The 19,038-nt window shown below is 37.3% G+C and overlaps 1 protein-coding gene across 1 annotated transcript in view; it reads left to right on the forward strand.

Moving 5' to 3' along the window:
• GORAB (golgin, RAB6 interacting) overlaps positions 1-13,700 on the forward strand; it is a 52,818-nt gene extending 39,118 nt beyond the window's left edge. Inside the window, exon 5 of the mRNA XM_060033820.1 lies at positions 13,596-13,700. Coding sequence (XP_059889803.1) covers positions 13,596-13,623 — 28 coding nt within the window. The 3' untranslated portion in view covers positions 13,624-13,700. The remainder of the gene's footprint in view (positions 1-13,595) is intronic.
• The last annotated feature ends 5,338 nt before the right edge of the window (positions 13,701-19,038 follow it).

The following is a 19,038-nucleotide window of genomic DNA, read 5'->3' on the forward strand; positions in this document are numbered from 1 at the left end:
AAGAAGCACAAAAATTAACCATCTTGTCTAAGGTCATACATCTAGTAGGAGAGAAGCTTCCAAAAGAACGATGAGAACAGATCCTATATTTGTCTTTGTAATGGTCACAGTGGTGCACTGCCCAGATGACCCTTTCAGGACCAGCTGTGAAAAGTGTTGGTTGCTAATGGCTCACTGGAGATTCTTTCTTCAGGAATTGCCCTAGGCTAAAGAGAGTGGTCTTGCCAAAGTTTGTGCCACCTTCCTGGGGGGAAGCCTGGAACCAAAGTCTGAGAGTTATGGGGGTACAAAGAACTGGCCCCCATGCCTCAATTGGGAAGAACTGGGGCCAGAACTCGGCTGAGGCCTTTGTTGTGTCTGTATCACACCCAAAGGCTCTCCCTACCCAGTCCTGCTTCCTTGACCACTTACAGACCTTGTCCTCAAACATACTCTCCAATTAACTTTGGCACACACATCTCCATCCCAGACTCTATTTTCTGAGAAGTCTGATCTTTGACAGCCTTCTGGAATGTATATTAAAAATGAAAAAACAAAAACTATTTAAATGCTAGGACATAGAAAAAACAAAAAGATAAACAAACAAATAATACCCTGCCTCATCATTTCAGTATAGTGGCCCTAGTATTGTACACAGGAATATCTAGAAGTGACACTCTTAATCCAGGAAGAATGTTGTAAATCATAGGATTTTACTCTTTTTAGAACCAAAATGAATGTTAAGGAGACTTTCTCTCCCATCCCACTTCTATCCACCATCATATTACAATTTAAAAAAATAAATGAGGCTTTGAAAAAGTAACTGACTTGGTTATGGTCCCCCAGCTATTTGGTAGATGAGGGCCTAGTGCTGAATCTAAGATGTCACTATGAAATGCAGAGCCAAGGTCATATTAAACTTCTAATTTGATTAAATTAAAATGCTTTATGGTACATATTATGTGCAAGAAAGTAATTAACTGAGAAATGTCAGGTTCTTTCATGCCAATTTTAGAGTTAGTGATACATAACTATTGCTTTTACAAATATAATAAAGGAACTTAATATCACGGCAGCAAACATTATCCTCTGCTTATCCTCTGATCAAGTACTGGATCTTACTTGATTCTGCCTATTTTAACCAAGTAGTGTCTTTTACACATAATTCACGCAGCTTTAAGTGATGCGTTTTCTCTCCCTGCCACCCTGTGATAATTTTAATTTAAATTTCACCATGTTACATGATCAATTTATTTTCCTTAAAAGGAACAACTTCAAGTGTGCCTTCCAGAGCTCTGGGAGTTCTTTTTCCTTTCAATTAGATTAGTTTATAAATGGGGATCTTGGAAACTGAAAGAAGATTCAGTTGCAGAAGGAAAGACTTTGTGCTTGATTCTGATCCCCCCAATACGTACGCGTGCGTGTGCACAGACACACACACCATCCTCCATCAAGAGGTTAAAGGACCATGGCCTTTTGTTTCATGGGATGGATTAATATTGCTGGGTTGCTTGCAGGGAGAAAGGACTTTCCAAGCTGTTATATGCTGGATGCGTTGAGAGTGCATGTTTCTGTAACACCATACTTTTTAATACAACTGACGGTCTGTCTTGAGATTTAAGTGTGTTTTGACAGTTTTTATGCACCTGTTAATTCAAAGCTCTTAACATATGCCAGTTAAAAAGAGCCAGGCACTAAAACATCTAGCTTTAGAGGCTAAATATGGCTCAGCTGCAATCCTAGGCAGGCAGGCTGACAGGAACAATTCCTTCCGCCAAGATGGAAATCAGCTGTAGCCTCCTCTTGTGCCTTGAACAAACCATTTCTAGGTGGAGAGGGTGGAAATACCATTTGATTTCCCAGGGGACAGTTATCAGCGTCAACTCAGGTCTTCATCCATGGTTGGTTACTCTGGATAATATTCTGTTGTGTTCAAGTGGAGGACTCAGGATTTGGAAAGACCTTTATGTTCATCGTGGTGTCTAGTTAGGAGAGCTCTCCGTCTGTTCTCTGCTCCACACCTTCCCTTCATACCCACCTACCCACACCCAGCAAAACTGAGGACAGATGCCCGAATTTTTCCAATGCTAACTCCACGGTTTTTAAGAACTAAGGCCATGCATTTCTCTACAACACAAAGAGCAATATTTCTGGTGTAAATAAAGAAATAATTCTCGTCAAACTTAAACAAGGATGATTAAGGGATATTCACTGTAGCACTAGCTAAATGCCAAAAGATAAATGATCTCTCTGTGCATACAAAGTACCTTGTACTCAGAGCTTTAAAACAGTGTAGAGTGGAAGATAAATAAGCATTTGCCTTTATTGTTCTCTGAGACTCTTTGGGGCAAGGTATGGATTTGATACATTTCAAACATCTGGTACATTTCCTCTTGAGGGTACAGAACAATTGCTGTCCAATGGAAATGTAATTCAAGCTACAAATGTAAGTCTGTGCATATGTAATTTGAAATTTTCCAGTAGCCACATTTTCAAAAGTAAAGAGAAACAGGTAAAAATAATTTTAATCATGTACTTATTTAAGCAATATCCAAAATACTATCATATCAATGTGTAAGCAATTAATGAGAAATTTTATGTGAAATTCGATGTGTATTTTGCACTCACAGCACATCTCTGTTTGGACTAGCCATATTAGCCACATTTCAAGTTTTTAATACCCACATGTAGCAAGTGCAGTTCTAAAATGTTGATCATGAAAATGTTCCAACAAATGGAAAATAACATTTAATGACCCTGGGAATATTACTAGAAACTGGATAATGGCCAAGGGACCTGTAGAGAATTCACCAGCTTCTTCTCTTTTTTACCCTGTATTACAACACATTTCTTTTCATACGATTGTTTGAATGTCCTTCTCAGCTTCACAGTGATGGTCATCAGATTCCAAGTAAATAACTATAGAAAAACAGAACTATTAAAAAGTGGAATGAGTTACCTAGATGGAAAAGTAGATTTCATGTCATCAGAGTATTTGAGCAGAATCTAAATGATTGTCTGCAGTGATGCTATGGTGAAATTCTGCACCATGTGGCTGAATAGCATAAGGTAGTATACACAGCGGCTAAGAGCTTGGGATTTAGAGCCAAGTAGAACTGGGTTACAATCTCACCTCCACTATTTGTGTGGTAGCACATAATGAGATTTAATTGTCCCATTTGTAAAACAGAAATAACCACTTCATGAAATTGTTATGTGAAATAAATGAAAGAATATATCTATAGCTCTCACAATGTTCAAAAAGATATTATGATTATGATTATTACAGCATAAGAAAACTGCCTACGGATATTTGGTACGAAAGACAGATGACACATAATATTAAGCATTTAAGACATTGTGTATCGTGTCTCCTTTAACTTTTGCAACTACTCTAATCTATCATGGTTATAGCAAGGTCATCAACTGTTAAAGAGGGTGACAACTAGACTTCAGAGTGATTTGTACCAAAAACGGTTCACTTCAAAAATTGTGGTTTTGTTATAATTTTAGGAGAAAAGAAAGAACTAACTTTCATTGAGCGTTGTTGGTTTTGTTTTTGGTTTTTTCCCTGTCTGTTTTTTAAACGTACAAAGCACTTTCTGCATCTTATCTTAAAAATCCCTTGAGGTGGTGTTCTTTTTAAAGGGTGAGTATACTGAGGATCTGGGAAGTCAAGGGTGCAAGGTTAACATGTAGTGCGTTAATATGTACATCCAGACCCGTCCGACTTTAAAGCTCGTGCTATTTCCACTACATGGGAATGGCCAGATTTGACTTTCACTTATCTGCAACTGTCAGTCAACAGTAGAAACAGATAGAAACAGTATTTCAATCAGTACTAACATACAAATATTCTGGCTCCTAAATTGACGCTGGTTAAAATACATGTCCCCCAACTACCATCATTTACCCAGAAAGGGGGTTAGTGCTGCACCTGTGGATCATCGCTGTTATCCACATCACAGTCTGCTTAGGCACTGCTTCTTACTGCACCACTGAAACGTTCACCCCTTTGAGGAGCTCACTTCTGATGGAAAAAATACTGGAAATTGGGACACATAAGTTGAAACGTATTTCAAGAGACTTCTCTTAGAGCATGCTACACCAGTGTTCTCAGGGCAACACTGGTGACCACCCTAGAGGTGGGAGCCATGCACACACTTCTCCAGAATGACTTTCCAGGTGTGTCTATCCTGATAAAACTAGTTTAAGGTTGATGTCGGGGGGGAAAGGGGCGGGGCGGAGTGGAGTGGCAAGAAAATAGATGTTTAAACACCACCCTTTAGACAATCATTTATGGTTAATCACTATCAGTGCCTTTAGAACATGTCTGCCATAGAAGAAAACAAAAGAACAAAAGTCCCTGGCAGCTGTTCTAAGGTTCTTTGCTTCATCAAGTTCAGTCTTTGTAGCTTTGCAGAGAGAGGTCCAAATAGGAATGTCCATAGCACGGCTGTGATTTTCAGAGGAGTCAAAATTCCTCAGTTTTGATCCTGGGACAGAGATGAACAATCCAGTTCAAACTGCATTTGTATTTCTTATCTATAATGTATTCAATTTAGTTTAAACAAACTTCCGTGTTTCCCTTAGGTGTTCTTACTCCAGAGGAACTGTTTCCACAAATTATATGTAATTACCCCTTCTGGTCAAAGGTGAGAAGGAAATTAGCATCACAATGGCAAGTTTTCTCTCTGGGTGTTGCCAGCTCACACAGTTCCATGGGTGATTTGAGTGTGTTAAGCCTCCGTTTACAAGCAGGAAAGCTCAGCAGAGCCCATGAGGACAGCATTAAAAATTCCTGATCAGAGACAAGCATTTCAGACATTCATTACCACACAAGCCATCAGTGGATTAGACCGAATAAGCCAAATACTTGCAGACCTCAGCCCTGGGGCTGGTTAGACTATTCAAGTAATGCAAAGTCAAATGGGCCCGAGTTACACCCTGCCTTCTTTTGAAACAAGCCAATGAGCCTCTGTCTACTCATAAGGGGTGTTAGGATACTAGTTGAAAGACAGTAGGCCCAGACATTTGGGTTTTAGCACTCTATTTGGTTATAGAAAGTAGGAAGTCATCTAGTGAGTCAGCACACACACACACACACACACACACACACACACACACACACCATTTTTAAAAAATGTGTTAAGTTAGAGGAGGTAGCCTTTTGGGGGGAAGATAAGGGTGCTCTCTCCACTATTCTAGAAGAATGAAAATAACTCATCTTTTTCAGTAAAAAGAAATTGCAAAATATTCTTCCAGAAATAAACATGAAAAACTATACACACACATGAATTTCTGAGATAGATGCCAAGTACTGCTCTGAAACCATGTGAATTTTTCTCTCGTGCATTTGTCAGCCTGACTCCAAACCATTTTATTCTTTCCTCATTTCTCCCCTCTGCTCTGTCTGTTTTTAGTTAGTTGCTTCTTGGCATAGCTTCCGTTGGAGCAGAGAGTGCCTGTACTTTCTTCTTTTCTTCCTCTCTTCTTTTTCTTTTGTTTCCTTTTAAAACTTCTTTTTTTGTGTTCTTTCTCCTGGGCTCTGCAGTGACTCTGCAATAATTACTAAGACCAGAGCAAACAGGAGGTATGTGTCTCTGGAGCCCCCTCTGTCCCCCTCCATCAGGCCTTCCTACTGTACACATAAAGAGCAGCTCAGTGAGGGGCACAGAGACATGTTCACCAAAGCAAATGATACGCGTGCACGCTGCCCATGACTCACTTCTCTGCAAGAGCCTGCAGCTCCCCCGCCACCTTCTCTTGTGAGTGGACTTGCCCAATGGCACCATTTTGTGTCGAGGACTTCCTGCAGAGGAATTCTCCAAGCTGCTTTTGCTTTTAAGAACTAGGATTTTGAGACCCAGAGTGTAGAGGTTGCGATATTCATGTATTTACAGAACTCCATTACATTTTATTGGACCTCATTTTTAACTGGCTTTGTCACAACATGTTTCAAGTTGTGGAAAAACAGAAACACACTAGCCATGCAGCCACATAGAGACCTGAAAAGAAGATGGTTGTTTTAAATCTAAGTTTAAGCAAACAAGTTTTGTTTGAATATGGAGTAAGTTTTAAAAAGCATCATGAATACACAGAATATAAAATGAAACACACTGTAAGGGCACGTCTTTGTTCTCATTCATTTTGTCTGGGGAGCTGGAGTGGATTCAGCTGGTGTTACTGTTTCTAGCAATGTGTGATCAGCCTTTGGAAAGGACACAATATCAGAACACACTCATAAGTGTGCGTTGGTTCAGGAATGTTAAAAAAAAAAAAAAAAGGGACTTCCCTGGTGGTGCAGTGGTTAAGAATCCACCTGCCAATGCAAGGGACATGGGTTCGATCCCTGGTCTGGGAAGATCCCACATGCCACAGAGCAACTAAGCCCGTGCACCACAACTACTGAGCCTGCACTCTAGAGCCCGCAAGCCACAACTAGGAAGCCCACAAGCCACAACTGCAGAAGCCCGCGTGCCTAGAGCCCGTGCTCCGCAACAAGAGAAGCCACCGCAATGAGAAGCCTGCGCACTGCAACAGAGTAGCCCCTGCTCACCACAACTAGAGAAAGCCTGGGCGTAGCAACAAAGACCCAATGCAGCCAAAAATTAAAAATTAATTAATTAATTTTTTTAAAAAAAGAAAGACAAGTCAATGCCTTTAACAAATTGTGAGTTACTTAAACTTGAATCAGCACTGTAGTCTAATGAGACAATAGAAATTGGCCGATTTGTTCCTGTCTTACCCTTCCCAAGTTCACGGACATTCAGCTTCTTTGAAAGAATTAACTCTGAAGCATGAAGCCCACTCTGTCTTCAGGTAAAACTTGAAATAAGAAGATTCTTTCCCTCTCTAGGAGCAGTTTTTTCAAAGAGACATAGAAACACAGAGGCATTTGTTGATGATGTGGATAGGACTTATGAACAAAATTTAAATCTCCATCATGTATAGGATTTTAAAAAATAATCATGTTAATTTCAGGAAACAAAAATAAAGGAATCAACACACACAGGTGCAAAGACTGTTGTGGGAGAAAATCATCTGAGGTATAAAATGAGAGATGTGAATTGGAATGACTTGGCTACTTGCAAGAAAAAGTGTTCAAAACTTACCCTCTTTGAGTATGCAGCCTGGAGAATGTCATTTCAATCACTTCTGCAGTTGCTCTACTGAGTACTTTTGAAATATCCTCTATCTACAGATGAAAGCACCCTCATCAGGGAGGGAACGAGCCTGTGACCATGTCTACATGATGCCAAACACTTGGGTAAAAACTGAAACCATTACACCAGTGCCTTGATGCTTTTCAGACACTCAGCTCTTTGGCATTGTAAAGGGAAACAATTCAGATTTTTCAGTTTTCCTTCTGATATTTGTCATTGTGTAGCTATAGTCAATGGCTAGATAAGTGTATGTTTACCAGAAAAAAAAGTTTGAAAGTTATATATATGATAGGTAATTCAAGAGAAGTAAATTATAGGGAAGATACATAAAGTGAACAGCTAAATCATCGTGCCATGGTCACCTATGTGTCTTTATTATAGACAAACACATAACACGCACAGGTGCAAACATACACTCAAAGACCAATTTTTAAAAATCCAGTTAAGTGAGATTTTTCCCTCTACCTTTAGTTATTTGTTGTGATGTTATCTCAATCTTATTTGTCCATACACCAGACAACTCCTATGAGAATAAAACTTTGCAGAAGTACATGACTTCTCTTTGTAAATCTGCAAACCATTTTTCTTTCTATCACTTGAAATATTGTCACTGTGGTTTCAGTTATGGGCAGAGTATATTTTAAAGGCACTGCTCAAATCCAGAATGCTCTGAGCCTCTCTGTTATTTTAGTGATCATATGGTTGCTGAAATACAAGACAATTTATGTGCAAAAAAAAAATCCCAGCTTCAGTTTCTAAAATATGCTTACTGTTTTTTCAACAGAAATAAAAATTGTATCCAAAGAACACATGATTAATATTCTTACGTTAAAGGATTCAAAATCAAGATGAGAATAAATATTTTGTGTTTTGGTAGCATAATATATTTGCCAACAGACTTACCTTAATGTCTCTTAATTGGGAGATGGGGAAATAAGGGAATGTATTTAAAGTGAAGAACCACTTTACAGTTGACTTATTTAAAATGGATATTTAATGATTTCTAAAACATTTTCTAAAATAAATGGAAAAGAAAATGTTTAAGCTGTTTGATAAAAGCTGCTTTCAAAAGGCACATAGCATACTACTAACCTTTTCCCTGAGCCTGCCGTTCTCCAGAAATTCTCCTAACTATAAGGCACGTTCATAAACCCCACACCAGTAGAGACATACTTGTCACACCCAATCTTGCTATCTTCTTAGTTATTCATTTTACAGGAAAAATTCCTCGTCTTATTTTCTAAATTTTTAAATGCAACTTCCTCTAGGTAATATGTACATGAAATGGCATTCATTTCCAATATATTAAATGTCATAACTGAGGTCATCTTAAGATTAGAAAGAATCAGTGTTTTCAAAACAATACACTTGAATTATCTGTGCAAAGACATACATGTACTTAATTAAGGTTGGAATTGTATAGGATTATTTATAAAGTTATAAATTACATTGTTCAAGAAAACACTTGAAATGGGCACTGAGAAGCCACATAATTAAATAAAAATTGAAAACCTTTGAACATGTCTAGATTGGTATAAATGGCTTCACAGACATAGATTTCATGTTTTCATTTTAATAGCAATAAAATATTTTGTTTATGTACACTCACTTTAAAACTCAACTTGAAAAGCATGGCATATATAGCATTTATGCACATGTTTACCATATATTTAAAGACAGATTTTAATGATCCATTACTGGAAATCCATAAAAGTTTGCATGTCAACACTGGCTCCATTTTAGAAAATATTTTAGAAAATATTTTCCTTTCTCTATTACATTTCTAAAAGTATGAAATGTTTGGTGAATGTGGAGGATAAGACAGAAGAAATGCTTTAAATAAATACATAGATTCTGAAGGTGCACTTTCTTTCTCCCTTTCTTTCTTTCTTTCTTTCTTTCTTTCTTTCTTTCTTTCTTTCTTTTTCTTTCTTTTCTTTTTCCTATTGAGAACAAGAATAAATAGATTAGTAGTTTAGTGCAGAGGAGAAATTATACAGAAACTGAGATGGTGGCTGTAACATCACTGCAGTGATAATGTATAAATACTATTAGCTCCGTGTTCCTCTATCGCTTATGAACATTTAGAAAGTATTCAGCATGTTTGCTGGGTCAGATAAACTGTTGAAAGTCATTATTTGTCTACTTTTCAAAACTTCAATATTTAGTGCTTTGTAATTTTGAACAAGGAAATTTAAACTGGTTGCAAGTCAAATGTTATAGAAAACAAACACAAAAACAAAAATCAGAAAGAAAGGAAGAAAGCAGATATAAAGTGAGAATAATAGTAGGGAAACAGAGGGAGAAATAATTTGGGGGGAGGGCAAAAAGGACAAAATTAAGATCAGAACTGAAGGGGTCTGATAAAAGAATCCAACATAAACTTAAAAATATAGAAGCAGAGTAAACATCGCAAAATGCCCTTAACAAACCCCAGTTCTGCAGGCTTTTCTGCTGCTACACAAAAGTGTATTTTTCAAGAAAATTGGTTACAGCAGTTACCCGTGCCTTCGAATAGCAACAAGTAGAAATAAGGCAGGACGTCTAGAGGGGCTCTCCTTAGAGCCGCATTCCCTACCTTTTCAATCCCTGCCAGTTCTCCTGCGCCAAACCATATGGAATCCATCTCACTCAAGGACATAGACGAGGAGAGGGGCTTCGGGAAACCAGGGCTGCTGCAGGCGTTTTAACGGCATGCCACAGGAAAGTTTTATTTCCAATTGATTGGTTACAAATCAGATAAATATCGCTTCTAATGAAAGCAGCTTCGAACCGCTGGAAATGTTATCTATAGGAGTCTGGGGTTTATCAAAAGTCAAAAGTAGCTTTAATCACATCAGCATGCTAATTACAGGCAAACAATAAAAGCTTTAAGAAATGATTGTGCGGGTTTTATTACTATTGACAGTCACTGAGGTATATTTATTTCGGGAGGTAATTGTCAGAAGACTTTCTCCAGAAAGACTTGTTTGTATAATTAAGTGCGTGTTATGCAAGCTTATCTACTGATCTACTTCTGCTAGTTATGTAGCTCCCCCAATGCCTCAGAACACAGAAGCAATTAAAAAAGAAAGACCCAGGGAGATGGTTTTTCAGTAGTTCATTTGTGAAGGAGGAAAAAATAAAGACCTAATGTACTCTGGAAAAACAGAACGTACTAGAGTAAGAAATGTGATCAGTCACTAAAACATAAAGGAATAAAACAATAAAGGTAAGTTGAAAACTCTTCACAATCAGTGATGTAAAAGTAGGAAATAATAAGAATGGACATTTTCATTTGGAGGAGAAGTTGGGGGAGCAGGAATTTTCTTTTTTGCATACAAAATATCATTCAATAAAATGGGGTATTCCAACCTAAAAATATATGTGATGAGAATGAGACAAAATGGAAAATAACAATCAATGGCTTCAGGACCACTGGTTTTATTATTTTATTGTGGGTTTATTACCTAATTCCCAAAAGTGCCTAATTTACAAGTAAGAGCCTAAACTTTTGGTAACATCATTTCAAATCTGCACAGACACACGTGCTTTTTCATCCAAATGAACAACAAAGGTAGATTTACAGTTGCCGCCCTGAGCTTTTTGTTTTTTTTAGGCTAAACCACCTGAAACATATTTTAAAAAAAATATTTCCATCTTATTTCTCATGACAAACTGCATTGTGACTGGACTAAAAGAGGAAAAAATAAACCTTTCAAACTATGAACTATTTTTGTGCCATAAAGAATCATTCAACTCTAAAAGGGAAAAACCCTAATTTAAAAGATATCATTATTATATCAAAAGGTGTTGGACTGGATTTAATTCTTTCCATTCCAACATATTGGCCTCAGTTCAGTTTCCACCTCATTCAAAGCAATTAAAAATGTGGCAAACCCTTGATCAATTTTTTACCCTTAAATCCGGTCGGTTCTGAAGTTGTCACATTTTAATGGGTTCAGAGTCAGTTTATGCAAGAGACAATCAAATGTTGGCTTTTAAAAGTCCTATAAAAAGTAAGAGCTTTTAACCTTTTGAATGCATTAATAAAATGCTAATGGCATCATGGCCAAGACCACATTTGGAGGTTCCCCAGAACTCCAAAGGACTGTTGTGAAAACAGAATTTTAATCAAATGATCTGTTATTTTAATGGCCACTTACAAAACAGGAGATTTATTGAGAAGCATAAAGTTTGTTTGCATGAGTGAAAGCAAAGCTTTTAAGAATTACCTTCTTCTGGGTTTTTTTTTTGCCCCAGTTCCTTACAACATAATACTACCAAACATTTGTGAATTGTGACTCAAGTCTGCAGTCTTATTTCTAGCAGAAAATAAAAGGGAGGCTGGAGAGCAAAAAAAAGGTGGTGCCAATTTGTCTGCCCAGGCTCTGATTATTGGATGCAGAAAATTTTTTTTCCTTTCAGGGGAGAGGGATTTGGTGGGAATGTTTCTCCCTTCAGGGTGAGATATCTGATATCCATCCCGAGACCAATCATAAGGCCAAACTTTCATGCAAACTGCACAAGGGAAAAAAATTAGGTCTTTGGGTAAAATTCTCATCTAAATTTGCAGCAGATCCCTAGTTTCCGCTGGGCAATTATGTCTCTTCTTACCATTTCTGATTGCAAAACACATTGATTTTTTTAAAAGTTATTTCTGATAACTTGAGAACCTTCGATCCCTAGCCCCCTCCCCCAACTCTTCGTCCTCTCTTTTGAGTCTCTGTTCCTCATTTCTGTCTCCCCCGTCTAGAAGTGCTATCCAGTGACCCCTGGTGCTGATTAAAGTTTCTCGGGTGACCCCTGAATGCATTTTATTACACTGGCTGGTCATAAAACCTGCTTAAACTGCTGGCTTATCCAAACTCCTACCTCTTCTGTGGAAAGCCCTACAGTCAGTCCAGCCTCAGGCAAGGAAAATACAAACAAGCAAACCAAGGAGGGCAGAGAAGGCTTGAACACAGACTTTGTCAATACCAAGGAGCCATCCGGCATAGGGGAGGGGAAAACTTAGAATGAAGACAGACACTCACAAGGGTTCTGGAGGAAATCAACTTAATACTAGTGTAGGTGGGACATGGAGAAGTAGAAACATGAGAAAAGAGAGAAAAAATTAAAACCGTTTGGTGTTTTCTTTTCCCTTAAAATGATGTCACAACACTGAAATAGCTTACAAGGTGAAAGGTAAGCATCACTAACACAGGTCAGCATAAGACATCTCTGAAAACAACATACTCCTAAAACGGATCCCAGGAAAACATTTACTCAGCTTCTGGGAGCAACACAAGGAGGTTAGAAGCCTTTGTATGTTTATGTATTTACTACATCTAGGTAAAAATATGTATTGTTATATTTACATGGTTCAGGAGAAGCCAACTTACAGTGAGGTTTAGTTTAGCTGTTTATTTTCCTGGGCTGCTGAAGGGAGGCAAAATCTATAAGATTCACAATCCTGCCTGGATGGAATTTCTGTGGCAGGGATAAGGCATGCAGTGCTTATAAGGGAGGCCAGAGAAATCAGCGTTCGAAAGGAGAATGGTGTTATTGCGCATCAAAACCTATCAAGCTCTGGGTTTTCCCCTGGGACTAAAACTGAACATATGCGTGTGTATCAAATCCAATTTAAAAAGTGTTTTGAATTTCATTCTCATTCGCAAAATCTGAAAATAAATCGGTAGGGTCGGTTCTCAGCCTTAAGCCAGAGTAGGAGGCTACAGTCTGGAAGTCTGCCGAGAGAAGTCCGTCTGTTCAGTTCTGCAGGTAAGGTGCTACCTGTTGCCTTGCAGGCAACGGGATGAAGATCTGACACACAGAGTTAGCTCCTGGCAGCTCTCCCACCAACCACGGTAGAGATCCACAGAGGCAGGAGAAGAACACACTTTTCCTACTGGTCAGGTTCCCATTTCAGTGACACTGAACCTGGATGAGATCCAGACTCTGCTCGGAGCCGTTGACATTCCTAATGTCCAAGTGACAGGCCCCCCGATTGCTGGGCAGTTTTTCAATACTAGCTAGAGATCTTTAAGAAGGTAAAATCAAGGGCCCAAAGTGAATCATTAATGACTATTTAATTGCATCTTGTGATTAAAAAGTGATTTGTGATGGTTACTCTTGACATCATTTTCTTTGTTCATGTGATTTTTTTAAACTCTTAGAAAATGTCATTATTTTCCCTTTTGTTCAAAGAAATACAAACTAACCATGAATTCAACTCTTCTGTAGACCAGAAGTGGTCCCTTTCACCTGTTTATACTTTTCATGTAGTCACTAAGCAAAAGTCAAGCATTTCCCCAAAGATACTATTAGTGGAAGCTGGTGACTTTGTTAATACCTAGAATGAACTGGTGAGATATGCTTTATTTATCTAATTTAATTGATCTAATGTAATTCATTCAGAGAGTCTTCATAGTGAATGATAAATCTGATAACCAATGACATTCATCAACCATTTTTATTTTTTATATGCAGCCCACATTACACCAGGAGAGGAGTTTGATACCGTTCCTGCTGTTGCTTGCCTATCTACTAGGCCTGGCAATTTACAGATGTAAACACTTTACTTCTTACTACAACCATATGGAGTAAGTATAATTATTCCCAGTTTGTAGATGAGGAAACTAGGGCTTAGAGAAATGAGGTAATTGCCCAGCTTCACATAACTAGTGAGTTATGTGTGATTCACAGTCAGGAATGTGATTCTGGACAATCTGACTCTCTGCACTGACTTGGGCTCCAATTCACTCCTTAACCAACATCTCTTCATCAACTTTGCTGGGTCCCAAACAGGGTAAATAGAAAGGAAAGATCGGGGAAACAAACAAATGTACACTTGGTTGCTTATTTTATTTTTCTCAATATGTTAGGTCCAGAATATATATGAATCCACAACTCAAGGTTATTTTCTTCATGAAAACTTCCTGAGTAAACTAACTTACTCTCTACTTGATAAATCTATTTCTCACCTCTCCTTTCCTCAGTGGAATCTAAATTTCTTTTAAATTCTATATATTTTAGTTGCTTACATATAGTATGTCTTCTTAAAGGAAGTGATACATTTTTCTTTAAACGGTGGATAGTTTAAGTAGTTAAAAAAAAGAAAAAAGCTTGTTCCATGCTTTCAGATAGAGGATGTAAGAAAGGAAAGTGGGTGCCAGATGTGCCAAAATGCTAAATAGTTTGGAGTTCAAGTTGAAGCTGGGAAACAGAGAGGGTAGATAGGTCAAAGTGGTAGTCAGCCTTCATGTATTTGATTAAAAAAGATGGTGAGTAAAGTGGTGGGGTGACAGAGTCTAGGAAGTTAAGATATAAAATGACCTAATAAACATTTCTTAGAATCTAGCCTAGAACAAAAAATTATGAGGGAAGAGTTATGTGCAGGAAGATATTCACAATAGCAAAAGTTTGAAAACATTAGAGCTATCCAAAATTGGGAAAATAAATAATTAAATGCTGACATACACACTGTGAAATATTATTACAACTACTAAAAGTGGTAATATAATATAAAGTGAATAAATTACAAGTGTCATTACATTGTTTTTACTCTAGGTGAAATGTATGTACAGATGAATAAAGATTGGAAAAGAATGCATAGAAACTTTCAAAGTTACTTTAACAAGAGTATTGGTTTAGGAATTTTTTTCTCCCAATTGTCCAAAGTTTCTGTAGCATTGTTATACAGTACATTATATACAATATAATAAACAATAATATATTTACTATAGTGCACAGTGACAAGCACTTATATGTGTAGAAATATTCGGGATATTTCTCTATAATATTTCTATAGCCCCATTATTTTCAAAGGACATTTGATTTATGTAAATGTTTGGATATTTATAGAAATTATTAGATTGATTATATTTATACATTTTAAAGTGATATTCTTAATTATTTTCCTCTTTTTCTTGACGTCTCCCTCCACTTTCCTCTGTCCCAATCTCACCCCCACCCCAATAATCTAAAAAGTATTCACTATTGAAATCCCAGGGACAACACAATAAAAATTTGTCACTTATTTCAAATCTGATGAAGGTAAGGTGGTCCTCTTCCAATTTGTAACTATATCATCTGGAACATATGACCTTCAAGATCACTATACAAGAAAAGAGTTTTTAACTATTTTGGCTTGCAGGTGACACACAAATTCTACTGACAGACCATTAGCTGAATTAGTCACAAAGCCCAGCTAAACTGTAAAACAGGCTGCAAAATCAAGGCAGCTCATGGAGTATGTAGTGAGCACTGTCATTGTGACAAATAGCCCATTTTCTCCTTCCTTTCCACAGTCAATGTCTTCTCAAAAGAGACAACAAAAGTCCTATTCAGGTGCTGCCTCCATCTCAGAGTCCAGGATGTAGATTAGTATCTTCATCAAGACTGGAGAACTCTGAACTAAATACCCAAGTCATCTTCATACCCCAACCCTGCTGCTCAAGATGTTAATAAATAATGGAACAGTAAACACCCCCCATTTTGAAAGGGAAAAATGGAACATACACCACAGTCACTGGTCCTCGGAAGTTCTGAAGTCCTCTGGGCAGGCAATATGAAGTCCTCCTAGCTGGCATGGGGATGTGTGTGTAGGACAGCACCTTGGTCAGCCCCCAGTTCTGCTCTCTGAATCTTCTCTGTCCACTGTTCTCAATAACCTTTGTTTTTCCATCTGAAAGTTCTTTTTTGAACATCCTCCTTGTCTACACCTGAAAAAGTCGTTTAGGGAATATACTGTCCTTGGAACTATATACCTTTCTCAGTCTACTTTCTGCTTGCAGAAGTTTGAGGCCCTAATTGCCTGTTTTTTTAACAGATTTATTGTGATATAATTGAGATATAAGTTGCCCATACTTAAAATATAATTTGATAGGTTTTGGCATATGTTTAAATTGAGAAATCATCATAGTCAGACAATAAACATATCCATCACATATAAGAACTTCCTCAAGCCCCTTAGAATTCTTCTCCACCTCCCCTTTCTGCCCCCCTCATCCTTAGACAATAATTGATCTGCTTTCTAGACCATTTCATTCTCTAAAATTTTATATACATGGACTTTACATATAGTGTGTACTTTTTATTTTTGGTCTGTTTTCATTTACTCAGCATGATTATGTCGATATTCATGCATGCTGTACAGCAGGCATGAACATCTCATTCCTTTTTATTACTGAGTAGTATTTTGTCATATTCCCCTGTTAATAGATATTTGGGTTGCTTCTAGTTTTTGAATATTACCAATACAGCTGCTATGACACTCAAGAACAAGTCTTTGTATGGGAATATAAATTTATTTGTCTTGCTTAAAAACCTAAGCGTAGAGCAACTACGTCATATGGTTGCTGTATTTTTTTTTTTTTTTTGGCGGTACGCAGGCCTCTCAATGCTGTGGCCGCTCCCGTTGTGGGGCACAGGCTCCAGACGCGCAGGCTCAGCAGCCATGGCTCACGGGCCAGCCACTCCGCGGCATGTGAGATCTTCCCAGACCGGGGCACGAACCTGTGTCCCCTGCATCGGCAGGCGGACTCTCAACCACTGCGCCACCAGGGAAGCCCTGGTTGCTGTGTTTTTAAGTTTCAAAATCCCACCAAGCTGTTATCCAAAGTAATTGCACCATTTTACACTTCCACCAGCAGTATATGAGAGTTTCAATTTCTCCACTTCCACAACACTTAGTATGGTCAGTCTTTCTAATTTCAAACTTTCTGGTAGGTGTGTAACGTGAACTTCTTGTGGTTTGGACTTATATTTCAAAAATGGCGAATGACTTTGAACTTCTTTCTGTGTACTTATTTGCCATCAACATCTCTCCTTTGGTGAAGTGTCATTTATACACTTTGGCCTTTTTTGATTGGGCTGTTTCTTTTTTTATTGAATTTGGAGAGTTCCTTCTATATTCTGGATATAAATCCTTTATCAGATATGTGATTTTTAATCATTTTCACTCAGCCAGAGGCTTGTCTTTTCATAGTAGTATCTTTCAAAGAGCAGAAATTCTTAATTTGGATGAAGTCCAATTTTTCAATGTTTTCTTTTGTGGATCATGCTTTTGTTTTGTTTTCTTTAATTTTTTTTTTTTTTTTAATTTTGGCTGCACTGTGCAGCATGCAGGATCTTAGTTTCCTGACCAGGGATGGAACCCGTGCCCCCTACATTGGGAGCATGGAGTCTTAACCACTGGACCACCAAGGAAGCTCCTAGATCATGCTTTTGATGTTATATCTAATAAATCTTTTCCTAATTGAAGGTCATAAAGATTCCATGCATTGCTTTTATTGAGTGTTTTATAGTTTTAGGTATTACACTTAGGTTTATGGTCGATTTGAGTGATTTTAATATGTATATGGATGGAAGTTATCCCTCCACCATACACACACATATGGATTTTCAATTGTTCTAGCACCTTTTAACATTATGAATTGTCTTTCTTTATCTCTAATAATATTTCTTGCCTTAAAGTATCATTGGCCTTATATAATCACTGCTTTCATAATTTTTATCAAATTTGTAATTGTTTTGACCATTATTTTTAGTATTATTTCTTTTAAAAATTTTCTGTCCCTCCCCTCCTCTTTTTGGGGACTAGAATCACGTGTATATTAGGTTGCTTAAAATTATACCACAACTAAATGAAGCTCTGTCCATCCTTTTTTCAATAACTTTTTTTCCTCTCTGTGATTCATTTTGAATTGTTTCTATTGCTATGTCTTCTAATTTGCTAATCCTTTCCTCTGCAATATCTAATCTACCATTAATCCTGTCCAGTGTATTTTTCATCTTTGACACTGTAATTTTCATTTTAAGAAGTTCAGTTTGGTTCTCTTTTATATCTTCCATGTTTCTGATTTACATATTCAAGCTTTTCTCTAGCTTCTTGAACATATAGAATGTACTTATAATTGCTTTTTAAATTAATTTATTTTTTATTGAAGTATAGTTGATTTACAGTGTTTTTTAAATTAAATTTTATTGGAGTATCGTTGATTTACAATGTTGTGTTAGTTTCTGCTATAGAGCAAAGAGACTCATTTATATACATATATATTTTCAGATTCTTTTCCTATAATTGTTTCAATATCCTTGCCTATTCATTCTGTCATCTGTATCATTTATGATTTGATTTTGATTAATTGATCTTTTTTCCATATTATCAGCCATTATTGGTTGCATGCTTGATAATATTTGATTGCATGCCAGACATTGTGAATTTCACTTTGTTGATGGCTAGGGAGTTTTTCATTTGTTTGTTTTCCTATAAATATATTTGAGCTTTATTCTGAGACATTGTTAAATTATTTGGGAGCAGTTTAATCCTTTGGATCTTGCTTAAAGCTTTGTTAGACATAGTGGTGTTGAGTCAGGGACTAATTTTTCCTTATCTTGAGACAAAATCCTTCTGAGTACTCTAATCAAAGCTCTGTACATTATGAGTTTTTTTCACTCTTGCTCACAGGATTTTCCCTCTAATCCTTTCAGGTGCCTTTTTGCTCAGTCTTGGGTATTTCATTACATGCATGTGTTGATCATTAGTTACCTGAATACTTGAGAAGAACCCTCTACAGATGTCCAGAATTTTCTCTTTGTGCAGCTCTCTTCTCTCTAGTACTCTGCCTACAAAATCTAGCCACGTTTTCACTACCCAGGCTCCCATCTCTGTCTTCTCAACTCAGGGAGACTGCCATGCTCCACCTGTAATCCTTCATCTGTGCCCTGATTGGAAACTTTTTCTGGGCTTTAAGCTGGAACAATTGTAGGGCTCACCTACTCTGTCTCCCATTTCTCAAAGATCAGTTTTCTTCATTGCCTTATGCCTAATGTCTTGAAAATCAATTTTTTATATATTTTCTCGGTTTCTTAGTTGTCTTATGTGGGAGGGTAATTTTTTTTGGATGGTAAGTAGAAGTCTCCGTATCTT

The sequence above is a fragment of the Delphinus delphis genome, chromosome 1, assembly GCF_949987515.2.
Source record: "Delphinus delphis chromosome 1, mDelDel1.2, whole genome shotgun sequence".
Lineage (NCBI taxonomy): Eukaryota > Metazoa > Chordata > Mammalia > Artiodactyla > Delphinidae > Delphinus > Delphinus delphis.